Source organism: Natator depressus, chromosome 2, assembly GCF_965152275.1.
Source record: "Natator depressus isolate rNatDep1 chromosome 2, rNatDep2.hap1, whole genome shotgun sequence".
Lineage (NCBI taxonomy): Eukaryota > Metazoa > Chordata > Testudines > Cheloniidae > Natator > Natator depressus.
Genome location: NC_134235.1, coordinates 17,527,465 through 17,546,272, shown reverse-complemented (window position 1 = coordinate 17,546,272; position 18,808 = coordinate 17,527,465). Strand labels below are relative to the sequence as shown.

Genomic DNA, 18,808 nt, shown 5'->3' with positions numbered 1-18,808 from the left:
GAGAAATGTATCTCCTCTACTCCATTCATGTTCTTATCACTCACACCCTCATCCTTTTCCTTTGGTGCCTGTTGAACTATCTTCCTTTCAGTAGAAAAGCACTGTGAGCCTTGATTGTATTCCCTGTCACCATATCTCCTCCTGATTCCCAGTTCAGTGTCACAGCAACAGAGAGCCACCCACTGTCCTTTGGTACCTTCCCTGGTGGTTTCAAGATTACCACTATTCCTACCCTTTCTGAAGATTCCTCCTTATTTACGTCCATCTCCACCCTCTCTCCATCTGATCTCCAATCTTCTCTTTCTTAGCAAAATCCTGGAAATCGAGATTTTTTTTCTGAGCTCTCTAATTTGCTTTTCCAAAAGCAATGCCCTGGATCCGTGATGCTCAAGCTTTTCCACACTGAAACCAGGACCTCTCTCCCATTTATCTGGGATCTAGAACTGCTGCCATTTGGCAATATGTGAAGGGCAGAGCGGTCGCAACCTACTGAAACTTGTTTGTAGCCTCCAGGTTGACAGTCTCTATCCTTGGTAGTTTCCACTCTCACTTCCAGCTGCTTCACAGTTCTTAAACTGTCCTTCTGCTCAAATATCTTCTCAGGTCTAGCCCTTGTTCCTTTTCTCTTCTAATCCTTCCTGACCGCAGTACAGAATTTGACACCATCTATCTTGACATCCCTATTAATTGATTGGCAGAGTTAGCAATAGCCTTGGACAACTTGCTTCCTGCTCTCACTCTGCTAGCCAACTGCTCCTCTCTTGCAATGGGCAATGGTTACTTCTCTGCTTTTAAACCTTAGGGGTTTGTCCTAGGCCGGCTTCTCTCGTTTATCTTATCCCCCTTGGCGCCTATTCTGAAGTCAACCTTGGTTGTCCTTTCTGTGGAAATGATACCTAAATATAGCCCTTTACTTTAAGTCTTTTCCTCACAGATTATTAGCATCACTATGAAACTTTGTTCAGCTTAATATATCTAAACCTGTATCCTCCCTATCTGATCAGGCCAGCACCCTCAATCAAAACTCAACCATCTCCCCATCCCTCATTTACCATCTTCTTTCAAGAATCTGGACATTTGATTTGACACTGTTCACTATTTTTTCTTTCATATTCCTTGAGTCCATAAATTCATTGCCTTCAAAACAATGCCATTACTACCTATATCTGGACCACTCCTTTCCCAAAACTAGTGCAGATAACTTCATCCTCTTTAACCATCAATACCAAGGTATAGTCTATATTTATATTATCTAGATGTATTGGGACAGATTCTGATTGCCATCACAAAGGTGTAAATCCAAGTCACTCAACTAATTTCAGTCTTAACTTCACCTTACTGGTGTAATTAATATCAGTGCTTGGCACTTTCAGTAGAAGAAAAGATACAACTTGGATAGCAATTACAGTAAAGACCAGGCACAAATATTGCAGGGACTTAGTAAAGATGATGAATCAAATGTCAGACCTGCTGATCTGGGTGTTCAATATTTAAAGTCCACCAAGTCCCCTTCTCTATTAGCTGGTATTACCTCATCGAAGTCTGCAATGATTTCATTCAGCAAACGGAGACATTCCACTCCTTGGTTGTTCATTTCAGTTTGAGAATAAAAATCAGCAAACCCAGGGATGGAAGCAAACATCACGCCAACAGCATCATAGGACTGAGAGTATAACTCCTAAAGGAACAATAGGGAAGAAAAACAAGTTGGAGTGGAAATTTATCCCATAGGTGATGTAGGGCTGTGGAAAATCATTGTCTGCACTTCACAACCCATGTGTCTATCTTTTTAAGAACTTAACATTTGTTTGATGAACAGCTCTGGACATGGCATTTCGTAGGTACTATTGAGGTCCCTGGGAGAAGGTTGCCAAGAGGGCTGCCAACTCTTGTAATTTTATCATGAGTCTCTCACAATAGTCGGTGCTTTTCTTAAAGCCCTATCAGCTTGAGTCATGTGATTATGTAAGAATTTCAGCTTTCATTTAAAAGAAAAACGGTTTCAGCCCTCATGGTTGTGGAGAAGCGTTGGAAATGTGTACCTGCAAGGCTCAAACACCAGAAAACAAATAAAAAGAACCTTACATTTAATATTGTGAAAATCACATGATTTTTAAGCCACTCAATTTTTTTTGAATGCGTGGGATTGGCAATAGTGGTGTTGTCTAACGGTAAGAATCGGGGACAGGAATCAAGATTCTTGATTTCTGTTCTTCACTCTTCTGCTGACTCACTCTGTAGTCGTTGGCACATCCCTTCTCTCTGTGCAGCAATTTACCCAACAGTAAAAATGGGAATAACAACAACCACCCAGGGGTGCTGGGAGTCTTAATTTGTTCAAGTTTGTTTGTTTGCTCGTTCGTTCTTTGGAACACAGCTGACTTTCTTACCCCAGCCCCTCCTCCATCTGTGATGGAGGTGCTTCTGCAGGGACAGGGGAACCATACCACCAAGGCCAAACTCCCCCTTTCACAGCTGCAGTGCACAGAGTGGAGCCTGGGGCCCTAATTATAGGAGAAGAGACAGTGTGTGTGTACATATATATATATATAAACGTGTATGTATATATATATCTGTCTATAAATCTCTGTCTATATATCTCTGTCTGTTTATCTGTCTATAAAACTATTCAGCTGAGCCTTCCATTGCTCGGTTTTTCTATTTTTAGTAGGAAACATCAAGATAGAAATAATAAGTCCATGAGAAAGTGCTTACAGTACACATCTGGGGATTCATTTTTTGAGAGCAGCAGAATTAAATTAATAGCCAGACATGAATTACAGGATTGATTGTACAGTAATCTTCCAGATGTTAATGCCAGCCAGCTCATTCATAAATCCTCCCCAGGTATAATCGCTCCAGGAAATTGCCTTGCAAAAAGCAGAGGTGGCAGCTGAAATCCAACTGCAAGTGTACTGAATGCATCAGCACTGAAATACCAGGCAACTGGTTTCAATGCTTCTTTTGAAAATTATTTTAGCACTGAATGTGAATGTGTGTGGAGGTACATATCTCAATGGTTCAGTAGGATGGAGCATATACTCTTCCAGCAGCCATAGTATATTCGTGACAGAAGATGGCAGGGGCCAGAATTGGAGTTTATTTCACACTAAAAAAAGGGCTTTACTTTTGCTCTCTTTCTGTCATATGCACACGCACCTTCAATTGTGCAGAATAACATTGTGTTTTCTTAGCAATTTAATTCTTGCAAAGTAGGAAATTCCCCAAGAGGTGAAACTCTTAAATGCCTGGACATGTAAACCCCTGAAGATGATGCCATTTTTTCCTAGCTAATACTTTAAAGCATAACTTTTAGAAAAAACGATGGCATGTTCTGTCAGACCTATTTTGGCTAGTTAGAATCATAGAATCATAGAATATCAGGGTTGGAAGGGACCCCAGAAGGTCATCTAGTCCAACCCCCTGCTCGAAGCAGGACCAATTCCCAGTTAAATCATCCCTGCCAGGGCTTTGTCAAGCCTGACCTTAAAAACCTCTAAGGAAGGAGATTCTACCACCTCCCTAGGTAACGCATTCCAGTGTTTCACCACCCTCTTAGTGAAAAAGTTTTTCCTAATATCCAATCTAAACCTCCCCCATTGCAACTTGAGACCATTACTCCTCGTTCTGTCATCTGCTACCATTGAGAACAGTCTAGAGCCATCCTCTTTGGAACCCCCTTTCAGGTAGTTGAAAGCAGCTATCAAATCCCCCCTCATTCTTCTCTTCTGCAGACTAAACAATCCCAGCTCCCTCAGCCTCTCTTCATAAGTCATGTGCTCTAGACCCCTAATCATTTTTGTTGCCCTTCGCTGGACTCTCTCCAATTTATCCACATCCTTCTTGTAGTGTGGGGCCCAAAACTGGACACAGTACTCCAGATGAGGCCTCACCAGTGTCGAATAGAGGGGAACGATCACATCCCTCGATCTGCTCGCTATGCCCCTACTTATACATCCCAAAATGCCATTGGCCTTCTTGGCAACAAGGGCACACTGTTGACTCATATCCAGCTTCTCGTCCACTGTCACCCGTAGGTCCTTTTCCGCAGAACTGCTGCCTAGCCATTCGGTCCCTAGTCTGTAGCGGTGCATTGGATTCTTCCATCCTAAGTGCAGGACCCTGCACTTATCCTTATTGAACCTCATCAGATTTCTTTTGGCCCAATCCTCCAATTTGTCTAGGTCCTTCTGTATCCTATCCCTCCCCTCCAGCGTATCTACCACTCCTCCCAGTTTAGTATCATCTGCAAATTTGCTGAGAGTGCAATCCACACCATCCTCCAGATCATTTATGAAGATATTGAACAAAACCGGCCCCAGGACCGACCCCTGGGGCACTCCACTTGACACCGGCTGCCAACTAGACATGGAGCCATTTATCACTACCCGTTGAGCCCAACAATCTAGCCAGCTTTCTACCCACCTTATAGTGCATTCATCTAGCCCATACTTCCTTAACTTGCTGACAAGAATACTGTGGGAGACCGTGTCAAAAGCTTTGCTAAAGTCAAGAAACAATACATCCACTGCTTTCCCTTCATCCACAGAACCAGTAATCTCATCATAAAAGGCGATTAGATTAGTCAGGCATGACCTTCCCTTGGTGAATCCATGCTGACTGTTCCTGATCACTTTCCTCTCATGTAAGTGCTTCAGGATTGATTCTTTGAGGACCTGCTCCATGATTTTTCCAGGGACTGAGGTGAGGCTGACTGGCCTGTAGTTCCCAGGATCCTCCTTCTTCCCTTTTTTAAAGATTGGCACTACATTAGCCTTTTTCCAGTCATCCGGGACTTCCCCCGTTCGCCACGAGTTTTCAAAGATAATGGCCAATAGTTACATCTATTTTCAAAAAAGTACTGTCTGACAAGTGGGATTCTGAACCCATTTAATTGTACAGCAAATAGCTTATTGTTGGTATCTTGATTCTAGAACTATTTGTGAACCCTTAGTTCCTGGTGCACAGTTCAAAGGTCATGTATATCTCCAATCCCAAGCCTGATTTACATCGCACTTTACAACACACTCAGGGCTTGTCTACACCTCCCGGAGGATTGACATTGTGGCGATCGATGCATCGGCCGTTGATTTAGTGGGTCTAGTGAAGACCCGCTAAATTGACCACCCATCATTCTCCTGTCAATGCCTGTAATCTACCTGATCGAGAAGAGTAAGGGGAGTGGACGGGAGAGTGTCTCCCGTTGACATTGCGTATTGTGGACCCCACGGTAAGTTGATCTAAGCTATGTCGATTTGAATTACACTATTCATATAACTCAAATTTCATAGCTTAGATCGACTTTTCCCTTTAGTGTAAATCAGGGCTCAGCTTGGCCCCTACTAATATTATTGTGAGAATTTGACTTATTTCTGGTCACGCTACTTTCAGACATGCTTTCTCCCTTTTCTTTTTTCTCAGATTTCCTTCATCCCTTGAGTAAACCCCTCTGAGATCTCCATCAAGGATCTCCAAAGCCTCCCCTACCAGCAGCTGTTATTGCCTGTTTCCTCTGTCTCAGGGGCCTGTACAGTGTAGCTTTGTATTCATTCTGATTCTTAACATATCCTTATTAAGTTTGCCAAGGCCCATTAGGATACATTCTTTAATTACATGGTCTATATTTGTTCTAAGAAAACCCCTGTTTCATTCACAAAAAGAAAAGGAGGACTTGTGGCACCTTAGAGACTAACCAATTTATTTGAGCATAAGCTTTCGTGAGCTACAGCTCACTTCATTGGATGCATCCCTCAGTGCACAGGATGGATAGTAAATGAGGCATACGGCTGTAAAAAGAGAAAGGATGTTCTCTTGGATTTAAGGGGCTGGACTGGCACCCAGGAGAGCTCTGCCACAAATTTCCTGTGTGATGCTGAACAAGACTAATTATGCACGAGCAGAGTGTATTAAGGTTACACAGACATTAGTTAATTCTGGCATTTCCTATCTTTGGAGGGATTTGCAACATTAATGTTCTTTTAGCATTATTTTCTGCATGGAATAAATAATGTCAGACAGAGGCAACAGCTTTAACATTCTCACAGTATCATAAAGGACACTATTTTTCTTTTGCCTGTTAGGAAAAAAGTATCAGAAACAAACTGATATGTACTTCGTTATCTCGATCCTTCTCCAGGAAGTGACGGGCAACATGACTTGGCAGAATATTTCGAAGCATATTTTCATTGTGTTCCCTTAATTCCTTCATTTCGTTGATTTCTTCTTTCGCTTGAACACGCCACAGAAAGTCCAGGCGGGCTGTGTATTCAAGCTATATTTATGAAGAAAGGCAAACATTAAGTCTGATGAGCTAAATGCAGACATGGGATTGTAATCATGGAAGCCTGTCGCTACTACCTAAATTACTTCAGTGCTGTAGACACCAGAACTATGACTCCTAAATAATTTTCTTTCTCCTATAAACAAATACCAGCATTTTGTCATGTATAGTGAGAATCGCAAAGGAATCAAGGGCCCAATAACATGAGTCATATTGCTATCTTATATTTAGTGGTTGGAACATTTCAATAAAGTTATTTCCCCCTAGAACACATCTGCATTACTTAAAGAATGATATTATGGAGTCAGACATGAGATAAAGTAACAGAATACATAACTAGGTTAACAACATATTCTTCCAGCTCCTGAATCAGAAAATATATTCAGCTTTTTACGACTGTTTTCAACTGGACTGTACGTCACCAAAAAACAGAGCCAGGGTGAATAAGGATACTGTGCAGAGATAATTTACCTCTCAAGGACAAGCACTCTTCTCTCAGTGAAAAAAAAAATGAAAAGCCCAACATGCTTCAGACTTTCAAGTTTGAGATGCCTGAAGTGAGCTGTTTCTGCTGCTAGGGCAAATAGGCATTTGCTTTTGGACTTATATATGATAGTGGAAGCATATAGATTGTCTTGTAGCTACATAAATAATCTGTAGTTTCATTCAGATTGCATTCTGGTTCCAAAGGTTGCAAAATTGCTATTAATTATTTGTATAACCATAGTGCCTAGTAGCCCCAGTCATGGGCCAGGACCCCAGTGCAGTAGGTGCTGTACTAACAGGATCTTTGGAAAAGAATCCCTAGAACACGAGGCAATAGGTGGGTGCAGACAGGCGTGGGGAGCACAAGGAAGAATGAGACGATAGTGGTCAGCATGATAGGCCGTGATCTCTAGATACCAGCTGCCTCACCATTGTTCAGATTTTTGTAGGCATCACATCAAATGAGAGAGTTTTAATGAGGGATCTGAAGGAAGACAATGCAGTTTAATCCTGGTAGAGGTGCAGAAGCGGTCACTGATTGAACTATGGAAAGGCACTGAAATAATGGGGCTGTGTCTGTGTATGGATGCCATCAAACATGTCAAAGAACGATTTATGCTGTTTGGGATGATATAACCAGGACTAAGGGTCAAACAACTAGAATGGGAATATTTCAAATGAGAGAACAGGCACATTTTCTAGCTGTGAGATGCATTAGCCAATCAAATGATTTGCCAACGACAGTTATTGAGATTCCAGCATGAGAAATGTTTGAGAGCAGACCAGATAAGACACTTGGTATCTTTGTCTAGAGGATAATCCCGAATGGTGAACAAGGAATTTAGGTATTGCCACATTGTAGCAGTCTAGTGGTCCATCCAGTTCAGTATCTTGTCAAGAACACTGGCCAGTGATCTTCTGAGAAAGGTGCAAGAAATGCTGCATGGACCGTTATAGGATAACCTAACTGGAGGGAAAGTTTCTTCCTCACTCCCCATAGCTAGAACAGAGTTTAAGCCCTGCAGGATGCAGGTTTATATCTCATTACAACCTTGTATTTATTTTGCACTATTTTCTAAAACTCTTGTCATCCATATGAATCCTGCTAAGTTCTTGATCTCTGTTATATCCATGGTAGTGAGTTCCACAGGCTAACGGTGCATAGTCTGTAAAACTATTTCCTTTTACCAGTTTTTTCAGCTTTCAATCTCATTGAATACCCCCTTGCTCTTGTGTTATGAGCCAGGGTGCAGATGAGACCCTGATCTACCTTTACATCACCAGGAAAAAAAGGCCTAAAATCATCTCTCATTTACTTATCATAGGATCCCCTCATGATTTGAAAATTACGTGGGGCTTTAGATTAACAGATTCATAGATTCCAAGGTCAGAAAGTTCCACTGTGATCATCCTGTCTGACTTCCATTGTAACACAGGCCATAGAGCTTCCCCAAAATAATTCCTAAAGCGTTTCTTTTAGAATAAGCATCCAATTTTGATTTAAAAATTGACAGTGATGGAAAATGCACCTTGATCCTTGGTAAATTGTTCCAATGGTTAATTACCCTCATTGTTAAAAATTTACACCTTTCTAGTCTGAATTTGTCTAGGTTCAACTTCCAGCCATTGGATCATGTTATACCTTTTGCTGCTAGACTGAAGAGCCCATTATCAAATATTTGTTCCCTATATAGGAATGTGTAGACCATAATAAAATCACCTCTTAATCTTCTCTTTGTTAAGATAAATCGATTGAGTTCCTTGATTTTGTCACTATAAGGCATGATTTCTAATCCTTTCATCATTCTTGTGGCTCTGCCCTGGACCCTCTCCAATTTATCAACATCCTTCTTGAATTGTGGGGATGTGACGGGGTGCAAGGCCTTCCCGCACACTGTTGTCCTTGTAACCCCATGCACTGCTCAGACTCTCTTCCTTTACTGTCCACTCAGTATAATGTAGTCCAGTCCCCTCCATCAGCACCTGTAGAGTGCAACACAACAGCCAGAATCCCTACAACCTTCAGTGCCTGTTTATCAGGGCCCTGGAGGAAAAGAGAACTCTCTTCCTTGGGATCTCCTTCAATCTGGGCACAGCCGGCCTTATCCTCCCTCCCTCTAACACTTCCTTCCTGCCTTTTATCAAGCTAGTCAATTTATGGACGAATTAATTCCAGTTATACAGCCTCCCCATCTGAAGAGCTAATTCCTCCCTATTTCCTCAATCTGCTGACACTGCGTAAACTAACTGAGCCTACAGTGATCAGAGTGCTGACCCATCTCTTGGGCCTCAATACTCGGGCACAGGGCACCAGAACTGGATGCAGTGATCCAGAAGTGGTGGCACCAGTGTCAAATACGGAGGTAAAATAACCTCTCTGCTCTTACCCAAGAATCCCCTCTTCATGCATCCCAGGATCACATTAAATCTTTTGGCCACAGCATCACACTGGGAGCTTATGTTCAGCTGACTTTCCATCACCACCCACACATCTTATTTAGAACAAGTATGTTCCTAATAGAGTCTCCCATGCCGTAAGTATGGCCTGCATTCTTTGTTCCTAGATGTACACATTTATATTTAGCCATGTTAAAATACATATTGTTTGGTTGCACCCAGCTTAACAAGTGATCCAGATTGCTCTGTATCAGTGACCTGTCCTCTTCATTATTTACCAGTCCCCCAAACTGTGCATTATCTGCAAACTTTATCTGTGATGATTGTATGTTTTCTTCCAGGTCATTCGTAAACATGTTAAATAGTATAAGGCCAAGAACAGAGTGGGACTCTGTTAGGAATATACTTGTTCAATGATGATTCCCTGTTTAGAATTACATGTTGAGACGTATCAGTTAGCCAGCTATTAATCCATTTAATGTGTGCCATGTTCATTTTAAATCATTCTAATTTTTCAATAATGTCATGTGGTACCAAATCAAATGCCTTACTGAAGTTTATTACATCAACATTGTTACCTTTATCAACCAAACCTGTAACCTCATCAGAAAAAGATATCAAGTTAGTTTGACACGATCTATTCTCCATAAACCCATTTTGATTGGCATTAATTACATTACCCTCCTTTAATTCTTTCCTAATCATCTGCTTAATCGTTGTCTTGCCCATTATCAATTTCAGAATCACAGACACTGTCATTCTATTTACGCTTTTTAAATATTGGTGCATTAGCTTTCTTCCAGTCTTCTGGAACTTCCCCAGTGTTCCAAGACTTACTGAAAATCAACATTAATGATCCAGTGAGCTCCTTAGCCAGCTCTTTAAAAACTTTTAGATGCAAGTTACCCAGGCTGGCTGATTTGAAAATGTGTAACTTTTGTAGCTTATGTTTAACATCCTCCTGAGATACTAGTGGAATGGAAAGAGTGTTATCACATGATATGACGACATCTTATGTTTTTCCCAAATACAGAACAAAATATTTATTGAACACTTCTGCCTTTTCTGTGTTATTTATTGATCATTCTAATATTTCCATCTAGTAATGAACCAATACCATTGTTAGGATTCTTTTTCTTTCTAATATGTTTTAAAAAATCCTTCTTATTGTTCTTAAATGAGCTGTCCATACATTTCTCTGTAGGTCCCTTTTGCTTCTCTTATCAATTTTCTATAAGTTCTACCTTCTGATTTATACTCACGACTATCAACTTCCATTTTCTTCCATTGGTTTAATTTAATTTATTTATTTATCTGTCTATTTTTATAGCTCTAAACCAGGTTGTTATTTTAACCAATCCAGCCTTCTTCCTCGATTGTTAGATGCCCCCAAAAGCACAATCTGACAAAGTATTCTTAAACAATTCCCAATTATTATTCACATTTTTACCAATTAAATTCTTCCTCCCAGCTGACTTGGCTCATAATTGTTTTCAGCTTTGTGAAATTGACCCTTTTAAAGCATCATATGTTATAAAACTGTTGTGGACTTTATGCTATTTGCATGTTATAAGAGTGATCTAGTCATAATCACTTGTATCTAAGCTACCACTAATTTTTAGATTTGTGATCAGTTCTTCTTTATCTGTCAACATGAGGACTAATATAGAATTCCCCAGGGTTGGATGCAACACTTTTTGAGTTAGAAAATTGTCTTCTATAACATTTAGAAATTTAGTTATTTGCAGAATATTTCTCATTGCACATAATGAAAGATTTCATTCAAATTTTATTTTGTAGTTTAGAATGAGAGCTTTGAAATTATATATGTATTTAAACTGCCTGTGAAAAATAAATTACTAACATTGGGAGAATTTTAACATAAGACTCCTCCAAGTCCAGTCCAGCACATCAGTGTTTAGCCTTTATACCCAGGCCAAAATCCAATCTGGATAATTTAATTTTCGCTATTTAAAATTCCCTCTTGTTTCAGCTGGAACAATTTTCTATGCCTCCCTGGCACAAAATGGCTGCTCTGTTCTACTCCAGAGTTAACTCTATGTGACTATGTGGTGAGAGTGGTTTGTATATACAGGGTTATTAAATATCTAAAATGTAAGGTTACTTTGGTCTGTGAACAAATGGAACAGCCCCACTGTGGTGTTAATGGGAAAGGACTGTTCCAAGGGCTGCATCACTGCTAATCAGATTTTTTGGTTCTGCCATGTGATTACTAGAAATGTGGCTACCTTCATTACTGAGTAAAGAAAATAGGCTATTGCATGGGAAGCCAAAAAGCCCCAATTCCTAGGAGTGGAGATACCATCCAGCCTCTATGCATATATAATCACCATGCATGGTGGAAGCACAAGGTGCTAACAGGTTCAACTCTCAGTTTTCTCAGTATTTCTAGTGTAGTTTATTTTGGGGAAGAGGGAGTGTAGTCAAGACATCTCTTGAGGGTGCTTCCTCTAAGAGCAAATAATCACATGCCGGACTAAAGAGATTCCAAGGACGGAGTGCTTGCAAATGTGCTTTCTCCCCTTTCACTACACTTGCAAGACCTGCCACTTCCCACTCAGTTCAGTGGAAAGACTCAATGGGAGATGGATCAGTCTCCAGAAGGGTTAGCCTGTACTCGAACGACAAGAGGGAGTTTTAACATCACATTGAATTTCAAAGCTTCCCTCAATTTTCCTTCTTCTCTCTTTCCCTAAGATTCTTTTCCATTCCCCAAATTCTCTCCTGCTTTCACCTCTCCTCCCATAGAGCCCCTTTCCACATTCAGAGTTATTCAGATGCTGAAAGGTCTGAGGATGGATGCTGGATTCTCCTCCATCTGCACTGATGAATCTCAACCAGGTGGAGAGGAAGAGCATCTAAAATAAATATAACTAAATTACAAGAAGCTCTTTACTGCAAGTATGTGGACTTAATCTCCCTTGGGATTAATTCAGTGGAGGAGAGTAGCGCCAATGGAGTAACAAGGTAGAGAGGGTGAGAAACGGAGATAATTGTGTTTATTTTGTGGTTGAGAAATAGCTACTTAGGCAAATCGGTCCTACCAGCCAGAAAGCAGAGCTCTGCAGAACTGAAATATTACCCCAGTGTTGTGGGTCATAAATGTATGCAAATCTCCAGATGAGCACTGAGTAGTAAATACAGCGGAATTTCATCCTGTATGACATATGCTGTTCAAAAGTCTGGATTGCAGAAGAAAATAATGCCTTTGGCTGAAGCCTCCTACCCCCAGTCTCTCGTCCCTCTCCTCACTCAGCTGTGGTAGAATAGGTTGAGGCATGCACTGTTCTAGGAAGAGTTATTAGGCAGGAGATTCGTGTTAAAACAAACGTGAGTGTTTTCCATTTCAGAATTGTTAGCTGTCTGCCATTCTTTATGGAGCCTGACAAACTTAATTTAAAGTTCATCCCTCATTTTGCACACACAAGCTTTTAAGTTACTTTTTCTAGATACAGTCGAGACAGAGCAAGGCTGTCTCGTCACAGTGAGAGAATTTCCTAAAGAATCCATCTCTGGTGCAGCCAATAAGTCTGGAAAAATCAGTCATGCTAAACCCCTAATTAAAAATAGTTCCATTAGCAATATATGGTATCAACATAAATCAAATATTTCCATACCAGGAACCTAATTTAACACAAAAACAAGCATTCTGAGCCTGAAAATTATATTCTAAAAGCATTTGACTTACAGCAATATTTTGAAATGACATGTTGCACAGGAGAGCTGTTCTGACATTTGAGGCAGTCCCAGTCTTATGGCTATTCTATATTGAAGTATTTATTTCATTTAAAAATCATGTAGCCCAAATTACATAGAACTAGAACATACCTTAAAAACACATCAAAATAGAACATCACATACAAGTTCCTCGACAAGAGAAAAATGTTTCAAGACAAAATCCATACAGGGAAATGCTTCTAGGGCCCTAGCTCTCTGGATAGCAGCTAAAGCATCTATTAGACCTAACCTTAACTCTAATACTCTGCCTAAGCAGCTAAAGTGAGGCTTTAATAACTGTAGCCAGGGACCAAACAAGCCAAAGCTGAATCAAGTCCCCCTGTTTCTCCACCCCAGATAGGCCTTTAGCTGCTATCCAGAGGAGTCAGCGAGGGGGAGGGTACTCAGCCCCATCCGGGAGCCACTCTGCACAACTGTCCCTTTTCATTTCCTGAGCTTGTATTTCCTACACTCATGTTCTCCCTTTGGACATACTCAATCAATCACTTCACAGCATTTCCCCCCTGTCCCTAAAATATTGTGAGCATGGTTCCTTCATCATATCACTCCAGTTTTACACCAATGCATGCTGAAATCAGTGTCTTTGCTGCAACATAATACTGGAGTAGCAACATGAAGAATCAGACTGTCGTGATTTTTATTTAGCACATGTCAGGGTTTTTTTGCTTTTTGTTACACTTTAAAGGTTTTATGCTCTTCTTTGAGATACTTTTAATGTTCTGTTTCATCCACTTCTAAAACTTTCTTTTTATTTCACACCATTCAATACTATGTAATTTGAAAAACAAACAAAAAATCCAACACTAAAGCATTTACAGTTCTTTCAACCCCTTTCTTGCAAACCCCCATTATCTCCATGTTTCCATAGTGATTTCCTTATTTTTATATATCTATTTCTGGGAGAGCTGGGCTCTCTTTGACTTTTACATGCTTTCAATGTATAGCTGAAGTGAGTGGAAGCTGAAATTAGGACTCAGCAAGGAGCACAAGGTTACACAGTGGCATATTATAAGCAGCATATTATTAAGGTTGCCTGATGTTGCCCATTATAAAACCCTGTTTTCAGTTGCTTATAACTTTGCCAAACTATAGCTGTTTTGACTGAAATTTTTCATGCCAGGTGTCTGCATCAGTGTGGATTTTATTTATTTATTCATTTTTGGAAAATTTCAGCCAGTATTGTTTAGCCATTTCTGAGAATGAGGCTAGGGAAAAATACATTGGTGGGCAACCATTTTTGAAAGTTCTAGTGTGTGCCCATGTTTGGAGCAGAGTCTTGAAAGTTGGCAGGGGGTGGCCTTTGTGTCAGCAGTGTACCTTTTGCTGACCCTGTGAAAATCCAGCCAAATTTGGCCAAGCTATAAATCTTTGGAAAATCACGGTTCAAATGGGCTCAGTATTGACTTGTTAGGCTTAAGCAGCTAACGTCTCCAAAGATTCTGTCTGCAATGAACATTTTTCCAGCTGGTAGTTGAACAGGACTTTCCTTGCAACTGCAGCTCTGACCTGCTGTAGGCCATCTGAATACTTAAACTGAGAGCAGAGAGCCTTTATCTCCTGTGTTCACCATGACCTCCCTGCTGAGCCTAGGCAATATGAAGGAGGAAGATGCCTGATTTGAAGGCAGAGGGGCTAGAGCTGGAGCTGGGGGAAGAGTAGATTAGGACAACCAGCATGGGAGTGGAATTGGGACAGGCCAAAGAGATTGGGACTGAGAATGGGTGGGAAATGTTGGAGAGAGACTGGGAGCCAGTAAGTGTGTGGGAGACCAGGATTAGAGGAACAGTCAGGTGGGAAAACTGGCTAGGCAAGGAGATGGGGACTCAGAAGCATTGGGGAAGGGGGAAGGCATTGAGCGGGGAAGGCAGATGTATACCAGTAAGGAGTCAGGGCCTGGGAGGAGAACTGGGACTGATTGAGCAAAGAGACCGAGACAAGGAGCTGGTGCGGGGGAAGTGGGCAACTGAAATTGGACAAGAAGCTCTGAAATTGGAGGACAAGCTCAAGGAGGGAGACTGGGACTGGGAACCAGTAGGGACAGGGAATATGGATGAGGTGACTAGAGGCCAGAGTATGGGAGAGAGAGACAGATTGGATGAGGAGTTAGGAAAGGGGAAGTGGAATGTCTGGGCAAGGATGCTAGGGCTGGAAATTAGGAGAGAATGGGACAGGGAATCTGGAGTCATTAGAATAGGATTTGCTCAGCAAGAGGCTAGGGCTGGAATGATAAACCTGATGAGTTGAGATTGGGACTAGGTGAGGAGAATGCGGCTGGGATTAGAAACCAGGGGTGGGAAAGAGACTGAATTAGGACAGGGACAAGTTGGACAGGATGGAGCAGAAGGGGTCAAATCTTGGGGGAAATATGAAGAAGAGTCTGTGCCCATTAGAGAACACTCCCCCCACAGAGCCTGGAATGGAACTCAAGGTTTCTAAGTCCCACCATTTCTCAGCAAGTATTTATTAAACTACTGGCAAAGTGTGCTTCTCATCCCCTTCTAGAGCAGGTCCCCATAGAGGATGACAACCTACTAATGCTATCAGTTACTCCATTAGCTCAAGTGGAAGAGATCTAAAGGTTCCAGCCCCACCGATACCCCACATGGGCGTCAATATGATACCATGTAGTGGAATTTCTTTTTTTGTTTGTTTTTTTTTAAACTGGGAAATTACATACAAACTATATTGAAAGAACATTAAGGTTGCAAACTCAAGCACTTTAAAAGTTAGGCAATGCCAGCATAAGCATTTCCCATGCAACCTTAATTTGGCCCTCTTGTGCACATGCATTATGATACTGTATTTAATTACATGATCACATGCTATTTTTTCTATGAATAAACTTCAAGATCTCCAGAAATAAGAAATGATTTAAAAACATCTAGGACCATGGATTTACAGTGTGCAATCCATTCGCTTGCTGCAATATGGTGCAAGTCAGGGCCAAATTTACACCTTGGTGTAGTCAGTGAAAGTAACTCTACATTATCGTCCAAATCTTAGACTGTGTAAGGGCTGGTCTGAATCACAGCCCCGTATTTGTGAGAGCACAAGAGCTGCTGCCAAGTTGTTTGTCCCTAGGAACAATTCCCTGGAAAGAGATTGAGAACATACAGAGCCATGCCTTCCCCATGCTCTTCTCTCCTTCCAGACGGCAGAAGGGAGTATGCTTCGTGCCCTAAATGGCTGTAGCAAATTACCCCTACCCCCACCAGCCCAACCAGGGAGCTCCAGGAGGCATTGGATCTTCCTGAAGCAGAATGACTCCAAATACTGCCCCACCCCCGGGAGTGCTGTTCCTTCACGTTGGTTGCTCGAATGCAGCACTGTGGTTTGATGCCACAGGTGAACCTTGCATGACTTGGGGTGTTCTAAGGGCTTGATCCTTCTGAGATTACTAGAAAAAAACTTCAGCCAAAGCCAAAGGGGGTTTTCCAGCACTGGACTAGGACTGCCTAGGGTTAGATCTTAACATTCCTACTGTATAACCCCAAGGAGTTTAGCGACCGACACTGCCCTGGATTGGTTTTGCAACAACTTCAATGCGGTTTTACATTTACAAATCCAGAAGCATGGATGGGTTCAGATCCTGGTCCCCCTTTAACCATAACTCTCAATTTCTGAGGTATCCTAGGTAGGAAGTCTTTCCCAGTGGTTAGGGCACTCACCTGGGATGTGGGAGTTCTGCACTCAAGTCCCAATTACTTGGCCTCTCTATGCCTCCCTTTCCTATCTGTAAATTGAGGCTAACAGCTCTGCCCTGTTTCACAGTGGTGTGATGAGGACGAATACATCAAAGGTGGTAAGACACTCCAATACTATGGCTATGGAAGCCATATAAGTACCTAAGATACAGAGACGATTGCACATTTGGCCTCTCTCCATTATGCAGTGCATGCTGCTCTTAAGAATCACCAAAACTGCACTGTGCTGGATGTGAGCCTTCTTTAATCAGTCTTTGCTTAATTGGCTTATTTGACATTACATTATTAAAGGTCATATACTCAAGTGGATAAAAATATTTGCTTCAAATGCAAGCTGGTATTTTGAAAGTAATTATTGATGCATCCTGCAATTCTAGTTTGTAAAGCGAGTAGTTACAGTAAATGTTTGCTTTACCTGTTGACCATGATAAAATACGGCTAACAGGAACATTGCCATCAGTAGCAAGGATGCCTCCTTTGTGCCCAGGAAATCGGTCCTGGAAAGAAAAAAACCCAAAGAAAGACATTATTATTGATCGGTCAGAGTTTTATTTTAATCAGGGAGGGCTTTAATTTGGTAACCTACATGCTTTTCTACGGTTTGTTGTGAAAAACCTTGGCATTTGAAAATATAACCAATAACAATTAATTCAACAGTACAAGACTGTGATTAAAATGTTCACTGTCTAATAACCAATGTGTTGAACGATTAAAGCGAGGCCTCCACTAGCAATCAGGAGATGCTAATCCTTCCCTTCCAACCGTGACAGAGAAGCCATGCATTCGTCACTCTCTTTGTGATGGTGATCCCAGTGGCAGTGGTACGCAATTAACAGAACTGACATGATTAAATATATCCTTAAATGAGGTATGCACACTTCAGTCCTCTCCCAATCCAGGCTTCAGAGCTATGGGCCAGGATGATCTGCAGCACCAAAACCCACTTGGCACTGAAGAAGGGGGCCTATCACAGAGTGTGTTATGGCTTTGTAAGTCTCTAGTTTGCCCTGGTCCTGCTGGAATTTGGAGCAGCTTAGTGGCCCCAAAGGGTCCATTACACAAGCTGGGGAGAGCACAGCACACTCCTGCTGCACCCCTAGAAACCTACTTTGGTTCCCAGCATGCCCTCTGTGTCAGGACCAGGGCAGAGTACACAGGGTAGGAACTGGCTATGCTGGCTTTAGGCCAGCTGAGAGCTCCTTTCACTGAAGGAATTCTCAGCTGGCCAGATACAACCAGCATCTGGCACCTTTTTGCTGGTGGAGCAGTGCAAAGGGTTTGGAAGAGTGGAGAGAATCTGACCCTATATCTGGGATTATGACCTACAATCCTAACTTCAGCCATTACAATATTTTGCATGTGCCTAGCACCTTTCTTTCAAGGACTTCAAAACATTTTACACATATTTACAAAGCCTCCCAACACCCTTTTGAAGTAGATCAGTATTCTGTCCATTCTACAGTTGGGTAAGGAGAAGCACAAATAAATTATGTGACTTGCCCCAGGTGTCTGGAAGTCACTTGCAAAGCCTGGAATAGAACCCAGTAGTTCGGACTTTGTCTTATACTCAAATGATTCTCCCGACCTGAGCTGGTGAAATACTACAAAAAACATTGTTTACTAGCTCTGGCTGAGAGAGTGATTTGAGTAGAAGATAAAGTCAGGACCACTGGGTTCTATTCCTGGCTTTGCAAGTGATTTCCAGACATCTAGAGCAAGTCAGATAATTTGTTTGTGCCATTCATTTGAATTCCAAGTGGCTGTTTGGTTAGATTATGCCGAGGCCCTTTTTAATCACTATTGATGAATATTCACATAAATAGGTTTTGTTCACACAAATATCTGGGAAATGTCTGCTATTCATACAATTACTCACAGTTAAAAAGTGAAGAAAGGTATTTGTGTATGAATAAAAGCAGATACCATTCATAATGTCTTAGTGTCCTGATGTTTTAAATCCTCCTGTCGAGACTGGAAACAATATCATTTGACTAAGATGAACAATCAGAAACCATGAATTACAAATAGCAGGAGGGATAAAATGAACAGTTTGTGAACAGCCCATAACTTATACAAACATGTTTTGCTCTATTTGCACAATTACAAATAGATTTGCAAAAATCAGCTATATTTGGAAATGATTTGTAAACAGAAAAGAGGGCTACATTTGTTGGATATTTTG

General features: G+C 41.3%; 1 protein-coding gene and 1 long non-coding RNA gene across 9 annotated transcripts in view; one reads left to right on the top strand and one right to left on the bottom strand.

The window, feature by feature from the left end:
- ADCY8 (adenylate cyclase 8) overlaps positions 1-18,808 on the bottom strand; it is a 176,073-nt gene that overhangs the window by 8,139 nt on the left and 149,126 nt on the right. For both annotated transcript variants that reach the window (XM_074943847.1, XM_074943848.1), the window contains exons 13-15: positions 17,042-17,123; positions 6,113-6,271; positions 1,532-1,678 (exon numbers count right to left, since the gene is read on the bottom strand). In XM_074943847.1, the coding sequence (XP_074799948.1) occupies positions 1,532-1,678; positions 6,113-6,271; positions 17,042-17,123 (388 nt within the window). The remainder of the gene's footprint in view (positions 1-1,531; positions 1,679-6,112; positions 6,272-17,041; positions 17,124-18,808) is intronic.
- Positions 1-18,808, top strand: part of LOC141982099 (uncharacterized) — a 49,995-nt gene that overhangs the window by 11,611 nt on the left and 19,576 nt on the right. Inside the window, exon 2 of one of the 7 annotated variants that reach the window (XR_012637961.1) lies at positions 11,157-11,235. The exons of the other annotated variants lie outside the window; for them this stretch is intronic. This is a non-coding gene — a long non-coding RNA (uncharacterized LOC141982099). The remainder of the gene's footprint in view (positions 1-11,156; positions 11,236-18,808) is intronic. 7 annotated transcript variants of the gene reach the window in all.